Source organism: Schistocerca serialis, chromosome 6 (genome assembly GCF_023864345.2).
Source record: "Schistocerca serialis cubense isolate TAMUIC-IGC-003099 chromosome 6, iqSchSeri2.2, whole genome shotgun sequence".
NCBI classification, from domain to species: Eukaryota; Metazoa; Arthropoda; class Insecta; order Orthoptera; family Acrididae; genus Schistocerca; species Schistocerca serialis.
This window is the reverse complement of record NC_064643.1, coordinates 696,460,315-696,483,026: the sequence shown is the minus strand read 5'-3', so window position 1 is coordinate 696,483,026 and position 22,712 is coordinate 696,460,315. Positions and strand designations below refer to the sequence as shown.

The 22,712-nt window shown below is 39.6% G+C and overlaps 1 protein-coding gene across 4 annotated transcripts in view; it reads left to right on the top strand.

Annotated features, from left to right (window-relative positions):
• The window catches only part of LOC126484355 (zinc finger protein 532-like), a 76,067-nt gene that overhangs the window by 23,231 nt on the left and 30,124 nt on the right, over positions 1 to 22,712 (top strand). The window contains exons 2-3 of one of the 4 annotated variants that reach the window (XM_050107822.1): positions 15,709 to 15,784; positions 16,607 to 16,687. In XM_050107822.1, coding sequence (XP_049963779.1) covers positions 16,679 to 16,687 — 9 coding nt within the window. In that variant the 5' untranslated portion in view covers positions 15,709 to 15,784; positions 16,607 to 16,678. Of the gene's footprint in view, positions 1 to 2,822; positions 3,091 to 3,206; positions 3,226 to 15,708; positions 15,785 to 16,606; positions 16,688 to 22,712 lie in introns of those variants that run through there. The other 3 variants (XM_050107823.1, XM_050107824.1, XM_050107820.1) reach the window with 3 other exon arrangements.

Genomic DNA, 22,712 nt, shown 5'->3' with positions numbered 1-22,712 from the left:
TTGGGAAAAGTTGCCCAGAACAACAGGTCAGGGAAGACTTATCGTAAGAGATGAGAATGAAAGACTGAATGTTGGAAAGTGCACCAGACAAACTTTGAAAACCTAAGAGCTTAGAGGTGGAAGATAGGGTAGTAAACAAGACAGACATTTCTGGACAAAAACAATGTGTAATAGTTAATAAGAGGTTAGAGACAATGAGGTCCTATCTGTCTGACATTTGACCTATCACACATAGAACAACTTTTCGTTGCCCCCATCCCCAATCCCCGCAATATCCTGGTGAGACCTGGTGCTCCTTCCACATCCATTTCCCTACCCTGTGGCTCCTCCCCCTGTGACCATACGTGCTGTAAGAGTTGCCCTTACTGGTGCTACATCATGTCATTGGTTCTCGCCTTCCTCCTGGCCCTAAGTTACATTAATTTCTTCACTCTCATCATTTTTCTCAGTAACTATTCCTTTCATTATTCCCTTTTAGTTTTCTGTGTGTTTCATTTTCTGAGTGGCCCATTTTTCCTCCATCTCCACCTGTCTACCATGAAATAATATACTTAGCTTTCCAATCTTACTAGCTATTGCGTTGATGTTTTGTCAGTTATCTCTGCCGTGCTTATTACTATATCATCACCGTTAAGCTCTCAGGTTTTTACATCTTGTCCATTGCAATCTTTCCTTCTCACCCATCCAGTATGTCTCCCAGACCCAGGGTTCTGGACAAGTTTTCCATAACTCTCCCCGTTTCTAAGCCTTGATAGTACTTTTCCTTCATCCCTCTTCGTTTCCTTTCAATCCTTCTGCCAGAAGAAGGAGCCACTGGCTCCGATAGCTTGCACATGTGTTTTCTCCTATTGCTGTTGGCTCCAAAAGCTCATTAACTCTAACCTATTATTAACTTTTGAATGAAGTTTTTTCAGAAATCTCTGTCTTGCTTAGTAATCATTTTTCCACTTCTCTCAGGTTTTCAAATCTTGTTTGGCGCAGTTCCCAACAATCAATCTTTCATTCCCATCTCATGTGGTAAGTCTTCCATGATCTAGGGTTCTGGGTGACTTTTCTGAACTCTCTGCATTTCCTAAACCTTGCTAGTCCTTTACCTTTATCCCTCTTCCTTCTCCTTCAACCCTTCTGTTAGGAGAAGGAACCACTGGCTTCAGAGGTTTGCACATCTCTTTAACTTTCACATGTGTTTTCGCCTGCCACTGCTTTGCGAGTAGACCTTTTTATCTATAGATTTACATTGTAAAGAATTGATTATCTTCTTTGATATGGACACATAGTAAGTTACTCTAAATAGGATGTGGTATTCAAGTAGATGTTAAGATAGAAATAGCAAATACACAGCAGCCATGTGTAAGTGAGGAGGCAGTAACGTATTGTCATTGGTGTGAGTCTGAATTGTTGTTCAGCATAATAGCGTTAAACATATCAGATTATAGAAATAATATATACATATATAAAACTTATATAGAGTATGGTAGAATTAGGCGAGCATAGAACAGGAAGTCATCCATGGGCTTATAAATGGAACCATCCCAGCAATCCACTAACCATTGAAAACTATGTTGTCTTGTATTATAAGCTGCTACAGGTAGAAGACGTGCTTTCTTGGTGCTGCACATTTTAACGATTTTCACCGAGATAAACTGGCGCTGCAGTGATCTTCTTCGGTACGCCAATGTAGAAGTGTACACAGAATCAGCCAAGTGAAAAAGTGTGTGCAATACGTACGTTGATTTATTTATGAAACCCGACTTCGAAATTTTGCATTGTGTGAAAGTTCGTGTACAAGAACTGTGTACCGATCTGAAATTCTAGATTCGCTTATTTTGCTGAACGTGTCGCTTCTGCATAACCTTTCATTGATTGTATTAGTACCCGTTTGTATTGTGGTATATTCTGAAATTTCAAACACTCGCGAATGCCGCAATAATCGCGTACTGTTCTCGTCAATTATAGGCTTAAACTTAATTGTGCTCTTCTAAAATTTTTGAGAACACTAAGACTAACCTCGCATTCTCTCGTTTCATTGCATAATTACGTGGAAAATAGGTTATTTTTGAAAATTTTCGGACACTTAACAAAACTATATTTTCGTAAGTTACTGGTACGAGTGTTTTGCGTACGTGATTTATTTCGTAGCAGGTCTGCGTTTGTGGTTCACAGTGCTGCCAAGAATCCATCACCCCTGAATTTCATTTTGTATCAATGCAAATAAACGTGCGTTTTTGAGATTTTTCGAAGCTACCATTGTCATTTGCGTAAACCACGAGCAATTTTTAGTTAATAGGCGTTTGTCATTTAATTACTGTAGCAGATATTCTAACTAATATATTGTGTTACATCTTGTTTTCGCTTAAAGAGGAGTAGCCCCGTATATTATCTGCATCATTGTAAATAACCCTTTATTCGAGTTTGCAAATAACTATAATTAACCTCAAAACATTTTAGGAAACTAGTAATCTTTAACACAAGTTTTTTTGTTGCCTTAATAGAAATCACATTTTGTGTGTTTGCCTTAATTCTCGTAGGGAATTAGCAACATTTTAGCTCAATAGATTAAAAGATAATCAATGGGCTCAGTGCTGTTTTTCTCGGGGAATGCCGGGGGATGCGTACCCGTAAACTTTTTCATCGACAAAGTAGTTTTTTTATGATGTTGAGAACTTGGAAGAGTGCCGAAGACCTGACGTAAATTTATTTCATTTTTTCGTGTTGGTAATTGCAATAGGAACGATACCAGTGCAGCTTTTGGTGGGAAAAGCGATGTCATTGACTGTTTGAACTTGAAGCATTTCGAAGCTGCGGCAACCGTTCTCGACTACTGAATCGCTGGCAGCCAGTTCGACAAGCATGTAGTGCCCTCGCCCGCTAATAGTGGGCGATGGTAGTGCTAAACGGATAAGCGTACGCTCAAACGCCGAGCTACCGATAGGTGTCTCTACGGTCCCACTACCATGATCCTTCGCAATTCATTGCCATCTTTGTTTTGTTGTTCTTTATTCGTTTGTGTTTGCTGTTCCGTTCTTGTCGGTTGTGCGAAGTTTTACAGTGTGTCCTGTCTTTCGTTGCAACTTTTAAGTTAAGTTGGAGGTGAGAGATGAGCAGAAAACTAAAAAACTATTTTACTTGTTCTCCTGCTATAGTAAAGTCAACTGAAGAGTCTGATACCTTTTTTTATTTCTTTTGTAGTGACATGTTGATGACGTCATGGCTAAAAGCAGATGGGTGATGTCCTATGCTTTATTTATAAGTAATTTTCGCTTCATTATATCCAATGTCGGGGTACCCTCAAACTTTATTTTTAGAAAAAAAGCACTGAGTGAGCTTAATGTAAAGTTTTTTTTTCCACTGCCTTGTTATACGTGGCACCAGCCAAAATGCAGCCTCACTGTGAATGCTGTCCTTGAACACAGGATGAATTGGTTAACATTTATAAGCAGCTGGAAATCACCTGGCTGCTGTCAAACAATTGGCAGCTGTTACGAATCGGTGTGTTGGAAGAACTCCTGAGAGACTTGTACCTGTGACACCAGTACCAGAGGTGCCCCAAGACCTATCCTCTCCTGTGGATCCTGTTTCCTCTCCAGAAAGTACAGGATCTGTCATTACTTGTCCATTTTACTGTGAGTGGTGTGTCAATGGTAGATCTAGGCATCCTGTACGGGGTGGACAGGGACCAGGGAGTACTCAAGGTGTTGTACTGATATCTCTAACCAACAAGTTTGTGTCTCTCTCTCTCTCTCTCTCTCTCTCTCTCTCTCTCTCTCTCTCTCTCTCTCTCACACACACACACACACACACACACACACACACACACACACACACACACACACACACACACACACTGAAACTTAGCCAGTGGGCTGTTTGGGGGAAACCTGTTTTGTCCAGTGTCAAGAGGAGGCAAACGCAAAAGGATAGTGTCTATTAATTGTCAGCATTTTAAATGTATGGCAAATGATGGTACCCCTTAGGGAAATGGCAGCAGGGAATCGAAATGGACACCAGGTGTACTCAGTGTGTATGCCTGGAGGCCTCATTCAACATGTTGAAGAGACTATATTCCAGAAGACGTTGAGGGAACAGGTTGCAACCAACTGCAGATTGTGGCACACGTTGGGACAGATTATGCCTGTTGTGCTCCAGGTCATACTTGGATCATACCAGCAACTGGTAGAGAAGGTTGAGAAGACCAACCTTGCTCGGGGAGTTCAATGAAGCTCGCAATTTGTAGCATTGTCCCCAGAACTAATTATGGCCCTTTGGTTCCCCTGGACTGAATCAGAGACTCTGGAGGTTCTGTGACAAGGTAGGCTGCAACTTCCTGGACTTGGGCCATAGGGTTGTGAACTGTAGGGTCCCCCCTAAATGGGTCAGGTGCACACTACACATCAGAGGCTGCTACTGAGGTAACTGACTTTGTATGAGGTGCATGCAAGGGCTTTTTATGTTTGACAACTCTTCATCCAATCCACTTAACGATAGCTGTAGGAAACCCAGAAGTATCATTGTAAGATCGAAAGAAAGATATTTTTGGGGAGAATTTTAGTGTACTTCAAAAGGATATGCAAATGAGAAATGGAAGTAGTGTATTTGTCAAACTCAAATCCACAGAGATAGAAACTGAAGCTGCATGTGAGGTCGTCTGAGCACAACGCAGTATCAGGGCTGGGCATAAAATGATAACTGGATCCTTCTATCGCCCACCAGACTCATTTCCTGATGTAACCGAATACTTTAGAGAAGACCTCAGTTCACTTGTAAGTAAGTAAAATTACAGTTTTGTTACTTGAGGGCATGATATGACATCTTGTGAATCAGTACTAAATGCCTTTCCTGAAAACTACCTAGAACAGATACTTAGGAATCCCTCTCTAGATCGAAACATATTGGCTCTAATGCAGCAAACAGACCTGACCTCTTCGAGGACGAGCACATTGAAATTGGTATCAGTGACCATGTTGTGGTTGTGGCAACAGTGATTGCCAAAGGACAACTAAAACAAGCAGAAAGATATATATGTTCAATAATTTAGATAAAAAAATCAGCAGTGCTGTATCTCAATGAGGAACCTGAAACTTTCAACACAGGGCAGGAGCATTTAGATAAACTAGGACTCAAGTTTAAAAGAATAATTGACCACGCACTGGATGGATAAGTACCCAGCAGAACAGTCCATAATGGAATATAATGTAAAGAAACTTCTAAAGAAACAGAGAGTACTTCATAATAGATTTAAAATAAAGTGTAGGGTCATATATAAGAGAGATGCTGAGTGAAATGAGTTTGGCTGTCAAGAGAGCAATGTGTGATGCCTTCAATGACTACCATAGCAGAATAGAGTCAAATGATCTTTCTAGGAACTCAAAGAAATTCTGGTCATGTGTAAAGGCTGTTAGTGGCACCAAAATTTGTGTCCAGTCCCTAGTAAATGGGACAGGAACTGAAATTGAAGGTAGTAAAACAAAAGCTGTGAAATGCTTAACTCCATTTTCAAATGTTCCTTCACAAAGGAAATCCCAGGAGAATTTCCCCAATTTAACCCAGTTTGCCACTGAAAGATGAATGAAATAGATATTAGTGTCAGTGGTGTTGAGAAACAGCTGAAATCATTAAAACTGAACAAAGCTCCAGGGCCCAATGGAATTCCTGTCAGATTCGATACTGAATTTGCGGCTGAGTTAACCCCTTTTCTAACTACAATCTAATGTAGAGCCATTGAACATAAAATCGTGCCCAGTTCTTGGAAAAAGGCACAGGTCACATTCGTCTACAAGAAGGATAGTAGAAGTGATCCACAAAACTACTGTCCAATATCCTTGACATTGATTTGTTGTAGGATCTTTGTACATATTCTGAGCTCAGACGAATGAGATGTCTTGAACAGAATGACCTCCTCAATGCCAACCAGCATGGGTTCCGAGAACGTCGATCATGTGAAACCTAACTTGCATTTCTTGCCAGCTGCTGTGGCCGAGCGGTTCTAGGCACTTCAGTCTGGAACCACACTGCTGCGACGGTCGCAGGTTCAAATCCTGCCTCGGGCATGGATGTGTGTGATGTCCTTCTGTTACTTAGGTTTAAGTAGTTCTAAGTCTAGGGTACTGATGACCTCAGATGTTAAGTCCCATAGTGCTTAGAGTCATTTGAACCATCATTTGCATTTCTCCCACATGACGGTGGATCAAGGCAATCACATAGATGCAGAATTTATCGATTACCGAAAAGCATTTGACTCAGTAGCACATCTAAACTTATTGTCTAAAGCTCAATCGTATGGGGTATTGAATGAAATTTGTGACTGGATTGAAGACTTTTTGGCTGTTATCTTGGGTAGCGAGTCTTCCTCATATGTAGAAATAACTTCGGATGTACCCCAGGGAAGTATGTTGGGACCCTTGCTGTTCATGCTGTATATTAATGACCTTGCAGACAATATCAACAGTAAAATCAGGCTTTTTGCAGATGATTTAGTTATCTGTAATGAAGTAATATATGAAAGAAGGTGCATAAATATTCAGTCACATCTTGATAAGATTTCAAAGTGGTGCAAAAGATTGGCAACTTGCTTTAAATGTTCAGAAATGTAAAATTGTGCACTTCACAAAATGAAGAACCATAGTATCCCATGACTAATGAGTCACTGTTGTAATCGGCTGTCTCATACAAATACCTGGGTGTAACACTATGTGGGAATATGAAATGGGATGATCACATAGACAGAGTTGGTAGAATATTGGGAAAATGCAATCATTCTACAAAAGAGATTGCTTACAAATCACTCGTTTGACCCATCCTAGAATATTACTCAAGTATGTGGGACCCATACCAAATAGTACTAATGGGAGATATTGAACATAGCAGAGAAAAGCAGCATGGGCACAGGTTTGTTTAATCAGTGGGAGAGTGTCACAGAAATACTGAAGGAACTAAACTGAATGGCTCGTGAAGACAGAGATAAACTCTTCCGAGAAAGTCTATTAACAAAGTTTCGAGAACCAGCTTTAAAGGGTGACTTTAGGAATGTACTGATATCCCCTATGTATTGCTCACGTGGGGATCACAAGGAGAATAATTATTGCACGCACAGAGGCTTCAAACAATCATTCTTCCTGTGCTCCAAACGTGAATGGAACAGGAAGAAACCCTAACAACTGGTACAATGGGACATAACACTTTGCCTTGGTTTGCAGGGTATAGATGTAGATAACCCTGGTCAGGATGGCCAGAGAGATTATAAACCCCACTCGTGCCAAATGAGAGTCAAATGCATTAACATTGGTCTAGCCACCACATCTGGCATTTGATTTGGAAAGAAAAGGAGATTATAACATGCACAAGAAATATAATCAGTGATATAACTAGAACATGAAACTTCTGTTACATTGCTCTTCGGGGGGGGGGGGGGATATAAACCAAATAACACATTGTATAATATTGCTGAAAAGTATAAACACACAAATATCTGCCAATGCTGTATCTATCACCGCTGATCTTGCAGAAGATCCTTTTCTTAGGAAGTGTAGTGCACTGCTTCTGTAACAGAGAAAACAGGAAACCTGTAGCAGATGTACTCTTGTGCAAAGACACGCATGACATAGTTGGTACATTTGTTAACAGTTCAAAAAGTTCTCAACAATAAATGAGAGCCTAGTATTACTGTAATCTTACATATCAGAGAAGGAAAGTTGCTACTCACCATATAGCGGAGATGCTGAGTCGCGATAGGCACAACAAAAAGATTCACACAATTTTAGTTGTGCCTATCGCGACCCAGCATCTCCGCTATATGGTGAGTAGCAACTTTCCTTCTCTGGTATTGTTGCAATCAATCCTGGATTTTCTATTGTTTGATTGTAAGCTAACATATTCATTTACACAGTAGAAACACTTCTTAACAAGAAATTATTTTAAAACCTCTCCAAAAGCTGTTTCCTGTTCTAACCTCTTTATATATGTTGACAGTGCCTTATAAAAATGACACCAAAGTAGTCCACACGTCTTTGTGTACAAGCTGTCTTAGCTCATTCTGCATGGAGAGATCCACAGTTGTGAGTCTTATAGCTATGGTATTCGCTATTAGTTTTCAGCTTCCAAGATTAGCCCTTGCCATCAACACAGATTTCTATATGTATGCTGTAAGCGCACACAGCTTTTTAAATGGGTGCTTGAGTGAGCACTTATAGAGCCATGTAACCACACTGGGATAGCCCTTTTCTGTAATGTAAAAAAATTCATTAACTGGACTTTTAGTTTTACCCCAAGATACCATTCCATAAGCTACAATGGGCTGGAAGTAACGAAAATAAGCCAGTGGAGCACCTTCTGTGGAGTAAACTTTGGACATGATACTCAGAGTGAAATTTACAGAACAGAGTATGGGGATAGTTTTGTTACATGGTCTTCCCAGGTTAAGTTTTGATCAACATACATTCTAAAAGTTTTGTGCATTGTACCGTTTCTAACTCATTTCTGTCCACTACCAGCTGGGGATCTTGGTTTTGGTTCATTTTGTCCTAATGGAATTTAATTTCTTTTGTTCTCATTAAGGGTCAGTCCGTTGTCATTAAACTGTGCAAGGATTTAAGGACTTGCTCAATTGTTGTATACAGAGATTCCTTAACATTCCTTATTCTATCAGCAGTGTCATCTGCAAACAATAAGATCTTAGCAGCAGTTTCTGAGGCTTGCATGTCATTTATATAAATAAGGAACAGAAGGGGGTCCAACAACCACCTTTTCCTGCACTTATTTCAACTTTCTTTGCATCAGATACTAATCTGATTTAATGGTCAGAATGAGCTGAAGTGAATTCTACATCCTGTGATCTGTTTTGCAAATATGTCTGAAACCACATGTTTTCTATCCCTTTCATCCCCATTGCTTCCAACTTATGTAAAAGAATTTCATGACTAACAGTATCGAAAGCTTTAGAAAGGTCTAAATTAACTCCTATGACACTATTGCTGTTATTTAGGTTTCTAGTTATTTCTTACGTGTAATCTATTATTGCTGTTTCTGTACTTCTACCTGTTCAAAAACCTTGTTGATTACTATTCAGTAGTTTGTCATCATTTAAGTCACATATTTTGGCTTGTTGCATATCTCTGAAGTTTCTTTTTGTTGATGGCATATACAGTTGGTGTTAGAGCTACACCTTTTTTAGATTGAAGTCAATTGATAGGTAAACCTCCGTTTCACAAAGATACTTTTTAACTTCTGTAGGAATTGAAGACTGTTTTATCAGACGCTTGGTGGCATTCAGCACATTTGTTGTGGGATCCTTTTTCAACTTCTTGTATGTGCTGGGTTCCAGGAGATCACTGATCTTCTTGAGATTATATGGATTACCAAAGATACATAAACCTGATGTTCCTTTGAGACCAATAGTCAGCGCAATTGGAGCTCCTACCCAAGAACTAGCCAGACACCTTGCCTCTTTGTTACAACCTCACATAGGCAAAACTGAGAGTCATATTAAAAACTCTCTACACTTCATTGAGAAATTGAGGGAAATTACTGTCGGTCCTAATGACATACTTGTCAGTTTTGATATAGTGTCTTTGTTCACGATGGTTCCAGTTGATGAAGCTCTCTCCCATATAGCCAATATGTTCCCTACTGATATAGTAGCCTTGTTCCAACACTGTCTATCCTCAACCTATTTTCAGTACAATGGTGAATTTTATGAACAGATCGATGGGGTAGCCATGGGAAGCCCCCTATGTCCCGCAATTGCGAATTTATTGATGGAATATTTTGAACATCAAGCATTGCAGTCGGCCAAAAAAAGCCCCTCGAAGTGGTATCGGTATGTGGATGATACCTTTGTAATATGGAATCATGAGGAAGAAGACTTGAATGATTTTCTGGTACACTTAAATAGCATCAACCCAAAGATTAAATTTACTATGGAGAAGGAGAAGAATGGACAACTTAACTTCTTGGATGTATCAGTTATCAAACGGGCGGATGGGACCTTAGGCCATAAGGTCTACAGGAAAGGTACACATACCGATCACTACCTCCATAAGAACTCAAACCACCACCCTAGGCAAAAGAGGGAGGTCATAAAAACACTAGTGGATAGGGCCAATAATATTTGTGAACCAGGCTACTTACAAGAAGAACTAAATCATTTACGAATGGCCTTTGCGAAAAATGGTTATACAAAAAACGAGATTAGTCGAGCACTTCACCCAAATAGAAAAATGCCTAAAAATAGGAGACAGCAACAACCATCAGCTGGAAAAGTATTTCTTCCGTTCATCCATAATATCACGGATCGCATTGGAAAAGTACTAGCCGAGTTTCAGGTAGAGACCATTTTTAGACCTACTAAGAAAATTAGTGAATGCCTAAGATCAACAAAAGATGCTCGTCACCCCCTAGCCACCCCAGGGGTATATAAAATTCCGTGTAGTTGCGGCAGGGTTTACATAGGAACTACAAAAAGAAGCATCAATACACGGTTGACGGAGCACAAAAGAAACTGTCGCTTGGGACATATCGACAAATCGGCAGTAGCGGAACATGTTTTTAAGGATGGAGATCACGACATAAAATTTGGTGAAACAAGCGTGCTAGCGAGGACGTCGCACTATTATACATGTATGTATAGAGAGGCAATTGAAATCCACAAACATCAATACAATTTTAATCGTAAAGAAGAAGGATTAAAATTGGATAAGATATGGCAGTCGACGTTGCATCAATCACGTGACAATCGATTGCCTGCAATCGAGAGAACAGACGATAGCCAGAGATAGCTGCACATCGACGCCATGTGACGTGTGGTGGCGCCCCCTATGATCTCTATACAAGCGGCGGCCCCAGCTCCTAGCAGCCAGTCGTCGACTCACCTCGGAAGATGTTCTCCGTAGTTGAGAACGAAACGTCAGGGAGAAGAAGTTCTACAGATCGACCACGGCAACTTAGCCCGGAAGAGTTTACTCATAAAGACGCCGGCCGTGAAAGCCTACATGGAATGATTAAACTTCTAGTTGTTGTTGTTGTTGTTTAAAGGTCCCCTAACTTTGACATCACAGCATTTCTGCTCAAGCTAGATGGGGTTCTTGATTCACTTTGTAGGAAGTACCAGAAATTAGTTATATGTGGTGACTTCAATATAAATTTTGCATACGATGGTGCAAGGAAAAGGATGTTGGTGGACCTCATAAATTCATGTCTGATGCAGATTGTGTTTTTTCCATTTAGGGTGCAGGGGAACAGTAGCACAGGCATAGGCAATATTTTTATTGATTCTTCATTACTAGATTGGCATTCTGTTAGTAAAAGGGTGAATGGCCCTCAGATCGTAATGCACAAATTTTAATACTAAAAGGTTTTGTACTCAAACAAATGTCATATATAATTACAAACTATGTAGGAAAGTTAATCCAGCAGCAATAGAGTGTTTTTTAAACCTTTTCAAGGAACAAGAGTGGTAGGACGTTTATAGCGCTGATAACATAGATGATAAATATAATGCTTTCCTTAACACATTTCTCTGCTCTTTGAGAGTTGCTTTCCATTAGAACATTCTAAACTGGGTACTAGCAGTAGCAGGGAGCCAGGGTGGCTGACAAGTGGGATAAGGATATCACGTAGAACAAAGCGGGAATTATATCAAAATGTTAGAAGCAGTCACAATCAAGCTACAGTAGCCCATTACAAACAGTACTGTAAGGTGCTTAAAAATGTTATTAGGAAGGCCAAGAGTATGTGGTATGCAAATAGAATAGCTAATTCAGAGGATATAATTAAAACCATATGGTCATTTGTGAAGGAAGTGTCTGGTCAGCTGCACAAGGTAGATGATATAAAGTCAGTTCATAGTAAAAATATTTCTGTTACTGATAAATCAGATATATGTACAGTATTTAACAATCATTTTCTGGGCATTGCTGGTGAATTAAATAAAAATTTAGTTGCTACAGCTAATCATATAACTTTCTTGGCAAAGGCCTTTCCAAGATTGATGTCTAAAATACTCCTCTGCGATACAGACAAGGGGCAGAGTGAATCAATAATTAAATCACTGAAGACTAAGGACTCTCATGGTTATGATGGAGTACCTAGAAGAATATTAAAAGTACTGTGCTGCACATGCTGTCCCTGTATTTAGCCATATTTGTAATTTTTCCTTTAGGAATGGTCAGTTTCCTGAACGATTAAAGTACTCAGTAGTAAAGCCACTTTATAAAAAGGGATAATGGGATAATGTAGATAATTTTAGACCTATTTCTATGCCATCAGTGTTTGCTAAAATTATTGAAAAGGCTGTGTATGTCAGGATCATTGATCATTTTATATCGCACGATTTGCTGTCAAATGTACAGTTTGGCTGTAGAAGTCGTTTAACAACTGAAAATGCTATATTCTCTTCTCTGTGTGAGGTACTGGATGGGTTAACCAAAAGGTTTCAAACACTAGGCATATTTTTTGATTTAACTAAGACGTTTAATTGTGTTGATCACAAAATATTGCTCCAGAAGTGGGACCATTACGGAATATGGGGAGTAGCGACAGGCAGAAAAAGGTTATTATTCACAATGTTGAGAATGGCTGATGTGGGGTACAGTCAAGTGGGAGGCGCCCTAGGGATCAGTGTCAGGGCCACTCCTGTTCCTTATCTATATAAATGATGTGCCCTCTAGTATTACGAGTAACTCTAAAATATTTCTGTTTGCTGATGACACTAGCTTGGTAGTAAAGGATGTTGTGTAAAACATTGGTTCGGTTTCAAATAGTGCAGTTCATGATCTAAGTTCATGGCTTGTAGAAAATAAATTAATGCTAAATCATAGTAAGACTCAGTTTTTACAGTTTCTAACACACAAGAACAATGAGCAGGAAGACTGTGTAAAGCAATGCTACTCCACAATAACACCCACCTGCATTATGCTAGACTGTCAAAAATCATTATACACAAGTTAGGTTGGGAAGTTTTTCCACACCCGCCTTGTTGACTTGATCTTGCACCCTCTGATTTTCAACAAAACCTGACATTTTAATTTCACAGATTGGGCATATGAGCATTGAAGCTGAACAATTCAAATATCTAGATGTTAAGATAGATAGTAAACTCTCGTGGAATGCGCATGTTCAGGATCTTATTCAAAGACTTAATGCTGCCATTTTTACTATTCAAACAGTATCTGAAGTGAGTGATGGTTCGACATGAAAATTAGTCTACTATAGGTGCAATAAAAAACACTCAAACACACACACAAAATTTCAAGCTTTTGCAACCAACGGTTGCTTCGTCAGGAAAGAGGGAAAGATGAAAGGATGTGGGTTTTAAGGGAGAGGGTAAGGAGCCATTCCAATCCCGGGAGCGGAAAGACTTACCTTAGGGGGAAAAAGGACAGGTATACACTCGTGCGCACACACACACACACACATATATCCATCCACACATATACAGACACAAGCATACATATTTAAAGGCATGTCTGCTTGTGTCTGTGTATGTGCGGATGGGTATGTATATGTGTGTGTGTGTGTGTGTGTGTGTGTGTGTGTGTGTGTGTGCGCGCGCGAGTGTATACCTGTCCTTTTTTTTCCCCTAAGGTAAGTCTTTCCGCTCCCGGGATTGGAATGATTCCTTACCCTCTCCCTTAAAACCCACCTCTCGTCTTTCCCTCCCCTTCCCTCTTTCCTGATGAAGCAACAGTTGGTTGTGAAAGCTTGAATTTTGTGTGTATGTGTGTGTTTGTTTGTGTTTCTATCGATCTGCCAGCGCTTTCGTATGGTAAGTCACATCATCTTTGTTTTTAAATATATTTTTCCCGCGTGGAATGTTTCCCTCTATATATATATATATATATATATATATATATATATATATATATATATACTGTTGATGAGTTCCTTAAAAACTTAAGCTGATTCTTGTTGTATTGTGGATTGACTTTTTTTGTGTTCATAAACATTTTATTTTTATCTGTTATTACTTTTATTGTGTAATTTCATGTACTGACATATTCCATGCCCTTGAAGATCTGCTCCTTAATTTGGTCCTACAGAACTTGACGTGTGTGTAAAAAAGGAAGAAAGAGAGAGAGAGAGAGAGAGAGAGAGAGAGAGAGAGAGAGAGAGAGAGGATATGGATATGGATGCTAATGACTCTCCTCCCCCCCCCCCCCTTCTCCCTCCTCCTCTGCTCTCTCTCTCTCTCTCTCTCTCTCTCTCTCTCTCTCTCTCTCTCTTTTACTATTGAGATAGCAAATTGCCATGCACATATGGGCTATTAGATCCTTATATCTACGTTCATGCTATGCAAGCAACATGATGGTGTGCAACACAGAGTACACTATTTTCCTCTTCCCTCTCCCATTCACGAATGATTCACATGAAGAAGGACTGTAGATAATCATCTGCATGAAATTTAATTTCTCTGAGTTTCCCCATTGTGGTCCATTTGCAAATCATGTGTCAGATGAAGTAATATAACAACAAAAACAATCAATTTTTGACAGAATAATTTAATTGGATGGATAAAAAAATCTACTCACCAAGCGGCAGCAGAACACGCACATAAAAGGAGGTTGTAATAAGGCAAGCTTTTGGAGCCAGTGGCTTCTTCAGCCAGAAGGGTTGAAGGGGAGGGAAGAGGAGTGAAGGAAAAGGGCTGGAGAAGTCTAGATAAAGAGGGAGATTTTGGGAAAGTCACCCAGTACCGTGGGTCATGGGAGACTTACTGCATGGGATGAGAAGGTAAGTCTCCCCTGAACCAATGTTCTGGGTGACTTTCCCAAAATCTATCCATTTTGCTAGACCTCTCCAGTCTTTTTCCTTCATCCATCTTCCTTCCCCTTAAACCCTTCAACCCTTCTGGCTGAAGAAGGAGCCACTGGTTCTGAAAGCTTGTCTATTTGCAACCTCCTTTTATGTATGGGTTTTGCCACCACTTGGTGAGTAAATTTTTTTATCTATCCAATTAAATCAGATGGAGTAATATGTTGTGTGGCTCTCCTTGTAAAGTGTACTCTTAGAATTTTAACATAATGTCCTCAGTGATGCACAGAGTTGGATGTTCCATCTCCCCCTCCCCCCCCCCCCCCCCCCTCTCTCTCTCTCTCTCTCTCTCTCTCTCTCTCTCTCATATATATATATATATATATATATATATATATATTAATCATACCTGGTAACAGTTCCTACCAGATGAGCAACATTCAAGAAATGGTTGAATGAGTCTTTTTATAAGCCACTTCTTTTGCAACTGAACTACAGTTCCCTATGGTTCTCCCAGCAAATCTCAATCTGGCACAAATTTTTCCTACAGTTTGCTTTATGTGGTCATTCCATCGTAGACTGCTCTTCACAGTTGCCTAGATATTTTATGGTTGTTATTATTTCCATTTATTTATGGCCAATAGTGTATTCAAATAATAATGATAATAAGTCTTTCTGCCTCTTTGTTTCTTGTTACACATTACACTTATGTACATTGAGGCTCAACTGTTTGTGTCTTCCAGGAGATGTCCGTTCTCTGTAGGTCTCCCTGAATTTTGCTACAATTTTCTGGCTTTTCAACTTTGCAGTTACATGTTCAGCCTTATTTCATCTTTCTGGTGAAGATTTTTTACTGAACCATTCTCTCCTGCTGTGATATTCCCTGGCTTTTACAGTGTCATTATTTACCTGTTGTCATTTCTTGATGTAAAATTGTGGTGTTATATTCTTACTTTTATTACCCAGGCTAAATCGCTGTAATGGAAAATGCAGAAAACAGGAGCTGGACTAAAATATAAAAGAGGAGATGGAAAAAATTCCAGTAAGTTCTCGAGCAAAAGAAGGTGCTGTAATGGAAGTCAATGCTTTACAATCTACATCCATATCACTATGCAGAAGATGACAGATGGCATTGTAATAGGGAGTTCAGCCATTCCATTCACATTGGTAGTGAGGGGAGAATGCCTCACTGCATTACTGTAATTATTCTAGTCTTGTCTTCATGACACCTATTGGAGTGATATGTAGGAGGCTGCAGTATATTCATCGCTTCCTCATTTAATACTGATTCTTGAAACTGCCATCTGCATTATGTGTGACTGAGTCTGTGTGTTCGTTCCATTCGGTTCTTTTACTTACACGCTCATCCTAACAGTAACCTCACTCAATAACAGAGAGAAAAGAGAGAGATGAAATGTTACTGAAATGTTAGTTCCACACTTAACAAGAACAGTTTTGAGACTTACATCTGTGAGCTAGAAGTCTTGCCATTAACATAACAAATCCTATATGTCTTTGAAGGACCTAGTATAAGAAACCATCTCAAAGTCTAGGTAGGATCACAGTGATGAAATGGTTAGAGATGGAATGACTTTATTAATCAGTGACTCACACCACACTTCTTACATGTTGTCTACATTATCTACTTATTACAGGATACTATCGTCTATATTAATTAAAGTTTTTGCCAAATGACATTTGCCATCTTTCACCTATTTATCTTATTCAATTCCGTTCACAGTATTGGCTTCAGTACATGCAGAGATTACTGCTGAGTTTGACTGTCCCTTATAGCTTGCAAGTTTTTTGCTTAATATCATTTAGCTTATATTATATTTTTAATTTTCTTTTCTTTTTGTTCCAGATTTACAAAGTTTACTTCTCTAGAAACTTTTGTTATAACATTTGAAGATATCTGATTGAGGAATGTGTCATTATGTCTGAGGTAAGTAACATTCATACTCCAGTACAGATATGTGAGAATACAGAACAACTAAGACTGAAGATACAGGATGTCATACACTGAGAACACATGTACATTTTATTTCTGAATGAATATTGTATATCTTTGTTGTTAGTGCCTATGATGTGGCTGTTATCTCAACATACAAAACTTTTTATCTCAGTATACAAAACTTTAAAAAATGGAATTCCAAATTTTGCAAGAACACAGGATAGTGAAACTGACATCAGCTGAACGCATCTATTATAAAGCTGCTGCACTATAGTTTGTTCCCAACTTTTGGACAAAAAATGTGTAAATGGAAGAGGACCTTAAACCAAGTGTTTTGAGATACATAACCAACAGTTGGGAATGAATATTTCAGGCAGTATTGGGTCTTTAAAGAGCAATGAGTGTGAGGCACGTGTTTCTAAACTGCTAACAAACAACTGCCTGCCACATCAACAATGGTGGTTCTATGATATGATCCTGTTGAATTCTCAGATCTTTTTATTAAACTGAAGATAGATTGCAAGCACTCAGTTTGTACATAGTTGACTGCTTCTGATGGCAGTGCCTTTGTTTTTCATAAACTAAATTTTCAAATGATTAAATTCAGCTCTGATGTAACATAACAGACATTATTGGCTACAACATGAAATTGCTAGAAATTATCGTCTCTTTCCATATCTTTCTCAGATGAGGCCATGCCACACTCAGATCTGGAATTTCAGTTTATTTGTACACTATTGCACAATTTCGGCCTTAAGTCATTCACAAGTACCCTGTTAAAAAGAGAGTAAGTTATATTATCTCCACAAATAGAAATGTAATGCTGCGAATACACACACATACACCTGCAATAGAAAACAATGTTTCTCTATTCATTTTGGTTCACAAATGCTGTCTTTTGGATTTGACAGCTTGGTATTTGTGAAGATATTATTTATCGAAGGGTAAAGTGGAATAATAATTTCAAATACTATGACTGTATATATTAGGTTGGTGCAGAAGTTCATAGTGCTGTTGTTTTGTGTGTTGGTATTCTGGCTGTTATGGGTTTGTTTATCAGTTGTAATATTTTGATGAGCATAATCCCAATGGACAGAGCACAGCCATAACGTGGCTTTCTCATTTTAAAGAGGATCATTTTGACATTAGTTACTCTCCATGTTCAGGAAGACCTGGGTTTGATGAAGATAGTTTATATGTATTAATCCACAATGATCCACATCAGTGTTCTTGAGAACTGGCAAATTTGATGACTGTGATCATTCCACCATGCATGCACACCACATTTGCATGCAATGGGCAAGGTTCAAAAATCGGGTGTATGGACACTGCATGCTCTAAGCCACAATCACAAAAGTCAGCAGGTGGCCATATGTGCATCTCTGCTTGCTCATCGTCAATTGGCTCATGAACAATGCTGACCATTCCTATTCTGTATCATTACTGGTGATGAGAAATAGTGCCTTTATGTTAACATATGGAAAATAAAGGAATGGTTCACTCCAAAGGACCGACTCCCTGTACAAAGATCTGTGTGCATCCACAAAAGATAATGTTATGCATCTGGTGGAACGACGTCGGTGTGGTGTACAGTGAATTGCTTCTCTGAGGTTTTGCCATTACTATTATATTTATTGTTTACAACTGAGATGTCTTACAGATGCAGTACAAGAACAATGAGCAGGAAGACTGTGTAAAGCAATGCTACTCCACAATAACACCCACCTGCATTATGCTAGACTGTCAAAAATCATTATACACAAGTTAGGTTGGGAAGTTTTTCCACACCCGCCTTGTTGACTTGATCTTGCACCCTCTGATTTTCACCTTTTCTGCTCTCTATCAACCATCCTTTTAGGATTTCCTTTCCAGATGAAAATGCACTCTGAACACAGCTGTATGAGTTCTTCGCCTCAAAACTACATGATTTCTAAAATCATGGAATTGAAAAGTTACCAGCATTGACAAACAGTTGTAAATAGTGAAGAAGAATATATTATTGATGATTAAAGTCTGATGCGTTTAATAAATATACGGAAAAATGCTAGGGACATATGCACCAACCTAATATATGTATGTAGTTGAGGAAAGTTAAAAAATAAGATGGAAATAAAGTTGTATGGAAAATATAGTAAATATTAAAATTTATGGTAAGGTGAGATTAAAGTTTAAGTTTTAAATTTCCTTTTATTGTGTAGATCATTTCTAATTGGTGATTAACTGAATGTGGCTGATGCTATGAAGTAACTTTTTGTTCTGAAGATCTGTTTACTCATTAAGCAGTGTGTCAGGTTAACTTTTTAAATGACTGATACTTTCAATTTCTTCTGAGATATTTATTTGCTTTTCTTCCTTGGTATAATGCTAAGTCAACAAATAAATGGAAAATGCCACCTTCTTTTAATAACGTCATTGCTGTGGTATCCGCTATGAAGAAAATGTATGTTAATTAGTAAGTTAGTGAGTTACTTGTTCCATAGAACACACCCACAATAAACGTTATGTTGAATGTGTCAACAGAACAAACATAGAACACGTAAACTGATCAGCCAGAACTTATGACCACTGACCTACTATCGATATAAACCCATCCAGGCAATAGTAGCATCACCTGGCAAGGAATGACTGCTAGTCAGACACACGCATAGTGCATGTAGTATCAGTGAGTGTGCTGTCTGTGTGTAGAATGGGGAAGGTGCACAATCTATCTAAGTTTGAGGAAGGGCAGATTGTGATGGCCTGGAGGCTCGACACAAACATTTCAGAAACTGCATGACTTGTCGGGTGTTTGAGGCATGCTGTGGTGAGTGTCTTCAACATGTGGTGAAACCACGTCCAAACTTCGGGGGGTAGGGCGGCCACCCTTCATTGCAGATGTTGGATATTGAAGGCCAGGTAGACTGGTAAAACAGGACAAGTTGCTAACTGTGGCAGAACTAACATCAGATCTTAATGCTGGACAGAGTACAAGTGCGTCTGAACACACAGTGCACCGAAGATCCTAACAATGGGCCTCTGCAGCTGATGACCCATGCATGTACCATTGAAAACATCACATCGTCAACTAAGACTAAAAATGGGCATGTGACCATCGGCTACTGAAATTTTCATTCTCAATTGTTTATTAATCCACAGTAATATGGCATCATCTGTGGGCACCTGTAAGAGCGCATCCGGTGCTTTCAAATTACAAAAGAAAATAGCGAGGCTAATATGCTACAAGGCTCCTAGAGGTTATCGTAGACTCAGGTTTAGAAGACTTCAAATTGTGACTTTATTGTAATTATTTATTATACAGTATACGAAGCCACATCGAGGGGATCTATCACGGCTGCTGAAAGTGCAATTAGCTTTAAAACTACAATGCTTGAAACAAATATGGCCTAACATCATTCCATTGTAAATACACAACACAAAACTGCTTTCTGTACAAATCAGTTAAATCATTCATTATTTAGTGCCGCTATCCAGTTTTAGAGAAATGTGTAAGGAAGATGCTGCGAAGTGTTGCAGTAGCAACCGTGGGCCAGTACTACAGTGTTGTCACATGTAGGTTGAGATAACATACGTTAAAAAGGATTGGAAGACGGACCAGCCGTGCTTGACAAAACTTCCACTAAGTATCGATAATAGCCGAAGTAGGTTGTATGATATCACCATACCAGGGAAAGATGCATGTTGTGAACTACTTAAACAGGGGCTCAGTAATAGTGCAGCAAATTCACCTCACAGCCATATAAATAGATGTGAATTTTGGGGCAGATTCATTCGGAGTCTAGCAGCACTGCCATGACACATGTTCCTTGAGATGACTGGGCACCACCAGCTACAATCATTGGTTTGAGATTGAACTGGGCCAGCCACCTTGTGTGCTGAGTCTCCTTGTGGAACTTGGTGTCACAATGCCACTGACATGCCATTGATAAACTCCTGCCAGAGGGCAGCAGGTCATGTTCCATGCACAGCAGTCTTGACCCGCCTCTACGGTGGACATGATTGGGGCCCGCGTCACAGGGTGCGGCTATTCCACAGCAGAACAAGCGGAACGCTATCACAGCGAAAGTAAGAGAGCATCACTGGTGTCAAAGCTGTGGCCTACTGACAGGCAGCCAGCCGTTGCTTGGCTCAACATCAGCATCACAGGGTGCCTACACTTGCGTCTCTTCACTGGAGTCGAAGCCAACTGCCTGTGAGCCAATGCCGGCCGGGGTTGCCAGAGTGGGGCCATGTCTGCCTCACATTATTAACAATGTGACATGTATTTGAAGTTGAGTAAAACATTTCTCTTGACCACCAGTGTGTCACTGGGCCCATCGGTCCATCACTCCACCACTTACGTTAACAAGTACTGTCTGCACTCCACAGTTATCATACCTTGGCATCAAGTAGTTTACAGTTCATAAAGTCAAAGTGAAAAGTCATTTTAAAAAATGGAATTGGGTGCTTCTGAAGTAGATCAATTTTCACTGAGTGCCTTCTGCGCTCCACAGAGTAATGTCCACAGCAGGATCTTCAAGCCCGTGGCACTGTTTAATGGTAGGGAGGGAGCAATAGTGCCTACAGCTGTCATCCATGGATGAAGGTTACAACACAACTACTGCAGGAGTGCAATTTCATCAATACATGGTGGGGTAAGTGGGGTAGTGAGAAGCTGGAAAAGTGGTATGTTTAAAGGTCCCCCCCCCCCCCCCCCCCCCACGTTTGTGTTTATGTAATTGATAAATTGATAAGAGGTAATCGTGTCATTTTCAGTATTTCAGTAGCACAGGGAGCAGAGTTTTCAATACTGTTAGGGGCAAGCACAGTGAGGTGCTGAGAATTTTAAGAGACAAAGTAGATCAGTGTTGAGCAAGCAATGCAGAGCGGTCTTATAGAGCAGAAGCACTTGATGCTGAGGTGAAGGAAATAGCTTACCTCAAAACTTCTGAGTACAGAGAGAAGTTGCAGAGAGAGCATGATACCTAGCGATATCTGGTTGATCAAAAACAGGCCTTGGGATGTGAGGAACATGTTGATTATGAGTCGGATGTAAAGAGGGGAAAGTGAGGAGGGAGAAGGAGGAAGCTGAAAGGTGAAGGAGCAGACTTCTCGGTAGTATACCTTTTCCTGCAGGACAGCCAACTAACACTGATGTAGTGAAATCTGTCGATCCTGTGAAGAGCAGCGTAGAATGTTGTGAAAAGGTGGACGATCGTTTGAGTGTGAACACTAAAATAATTGTATAGTGTGTAGTAATACAAATAATTGAGAAGTTATATGTGGTGCAGAGTAATGATATAGTTGAAATTAAGGAGAGTAAGTAAGGAGTACCAGCTCTAATACCAAGTGGAATTGTGGAGTCTCAGGTAGTGGGAATGAGTGTGGGATGCAGTGCTGAGTGCAGCAAAAAGACTGCAGATGATGATATTATTTTAATAGATACTACAGGGAATGGGCAAAAAGTTGTTGATAGTTGTGTTGCAGATGTTATGGCAGAAATGATACTGGCACATAGATTTCCTCAGAAGAAGGGTGAATAGAGGAAAAAGAAGAGGAGACGAGTTTGTAGAGCGAATGATCAATCCGAAAGAGCTTAATCTGTTGCAGAAGGTATGCCAGAGTTCAAAATGTAGCATGAGCACAAGTGCTGCATCACAATCTTGCAGGGCAAGTGGCTGAAGTGTACAGTGAGCCGTTTACAGCACAGACAAAGACAGATATGCACAGTGGGTACGAAGTGGGTGATGTGTACAACATGAGTGTGAAAGTAAACATTCTGACTAAATATCATGTCAAAGTTAACCTTTGAAAATAATCAATACTTGAAAATATAATGTAATTGGATAGGTAAACAAGCTACTCACCAAGCAGTGGTGAGAGAAAACTTATATATAAATGCTAAATAAATGTGCAAGCTTTTGAAGCCAATGGCACCTTCTCCTTCCAGAAAGGTCGAAGGAGAAGAAAGAGAGAGGGGTGAAGCAAAAGAACTGGCAAGATTTAGGAAATGGGGAGAGTCCAGAAAAGTCACCCAGCA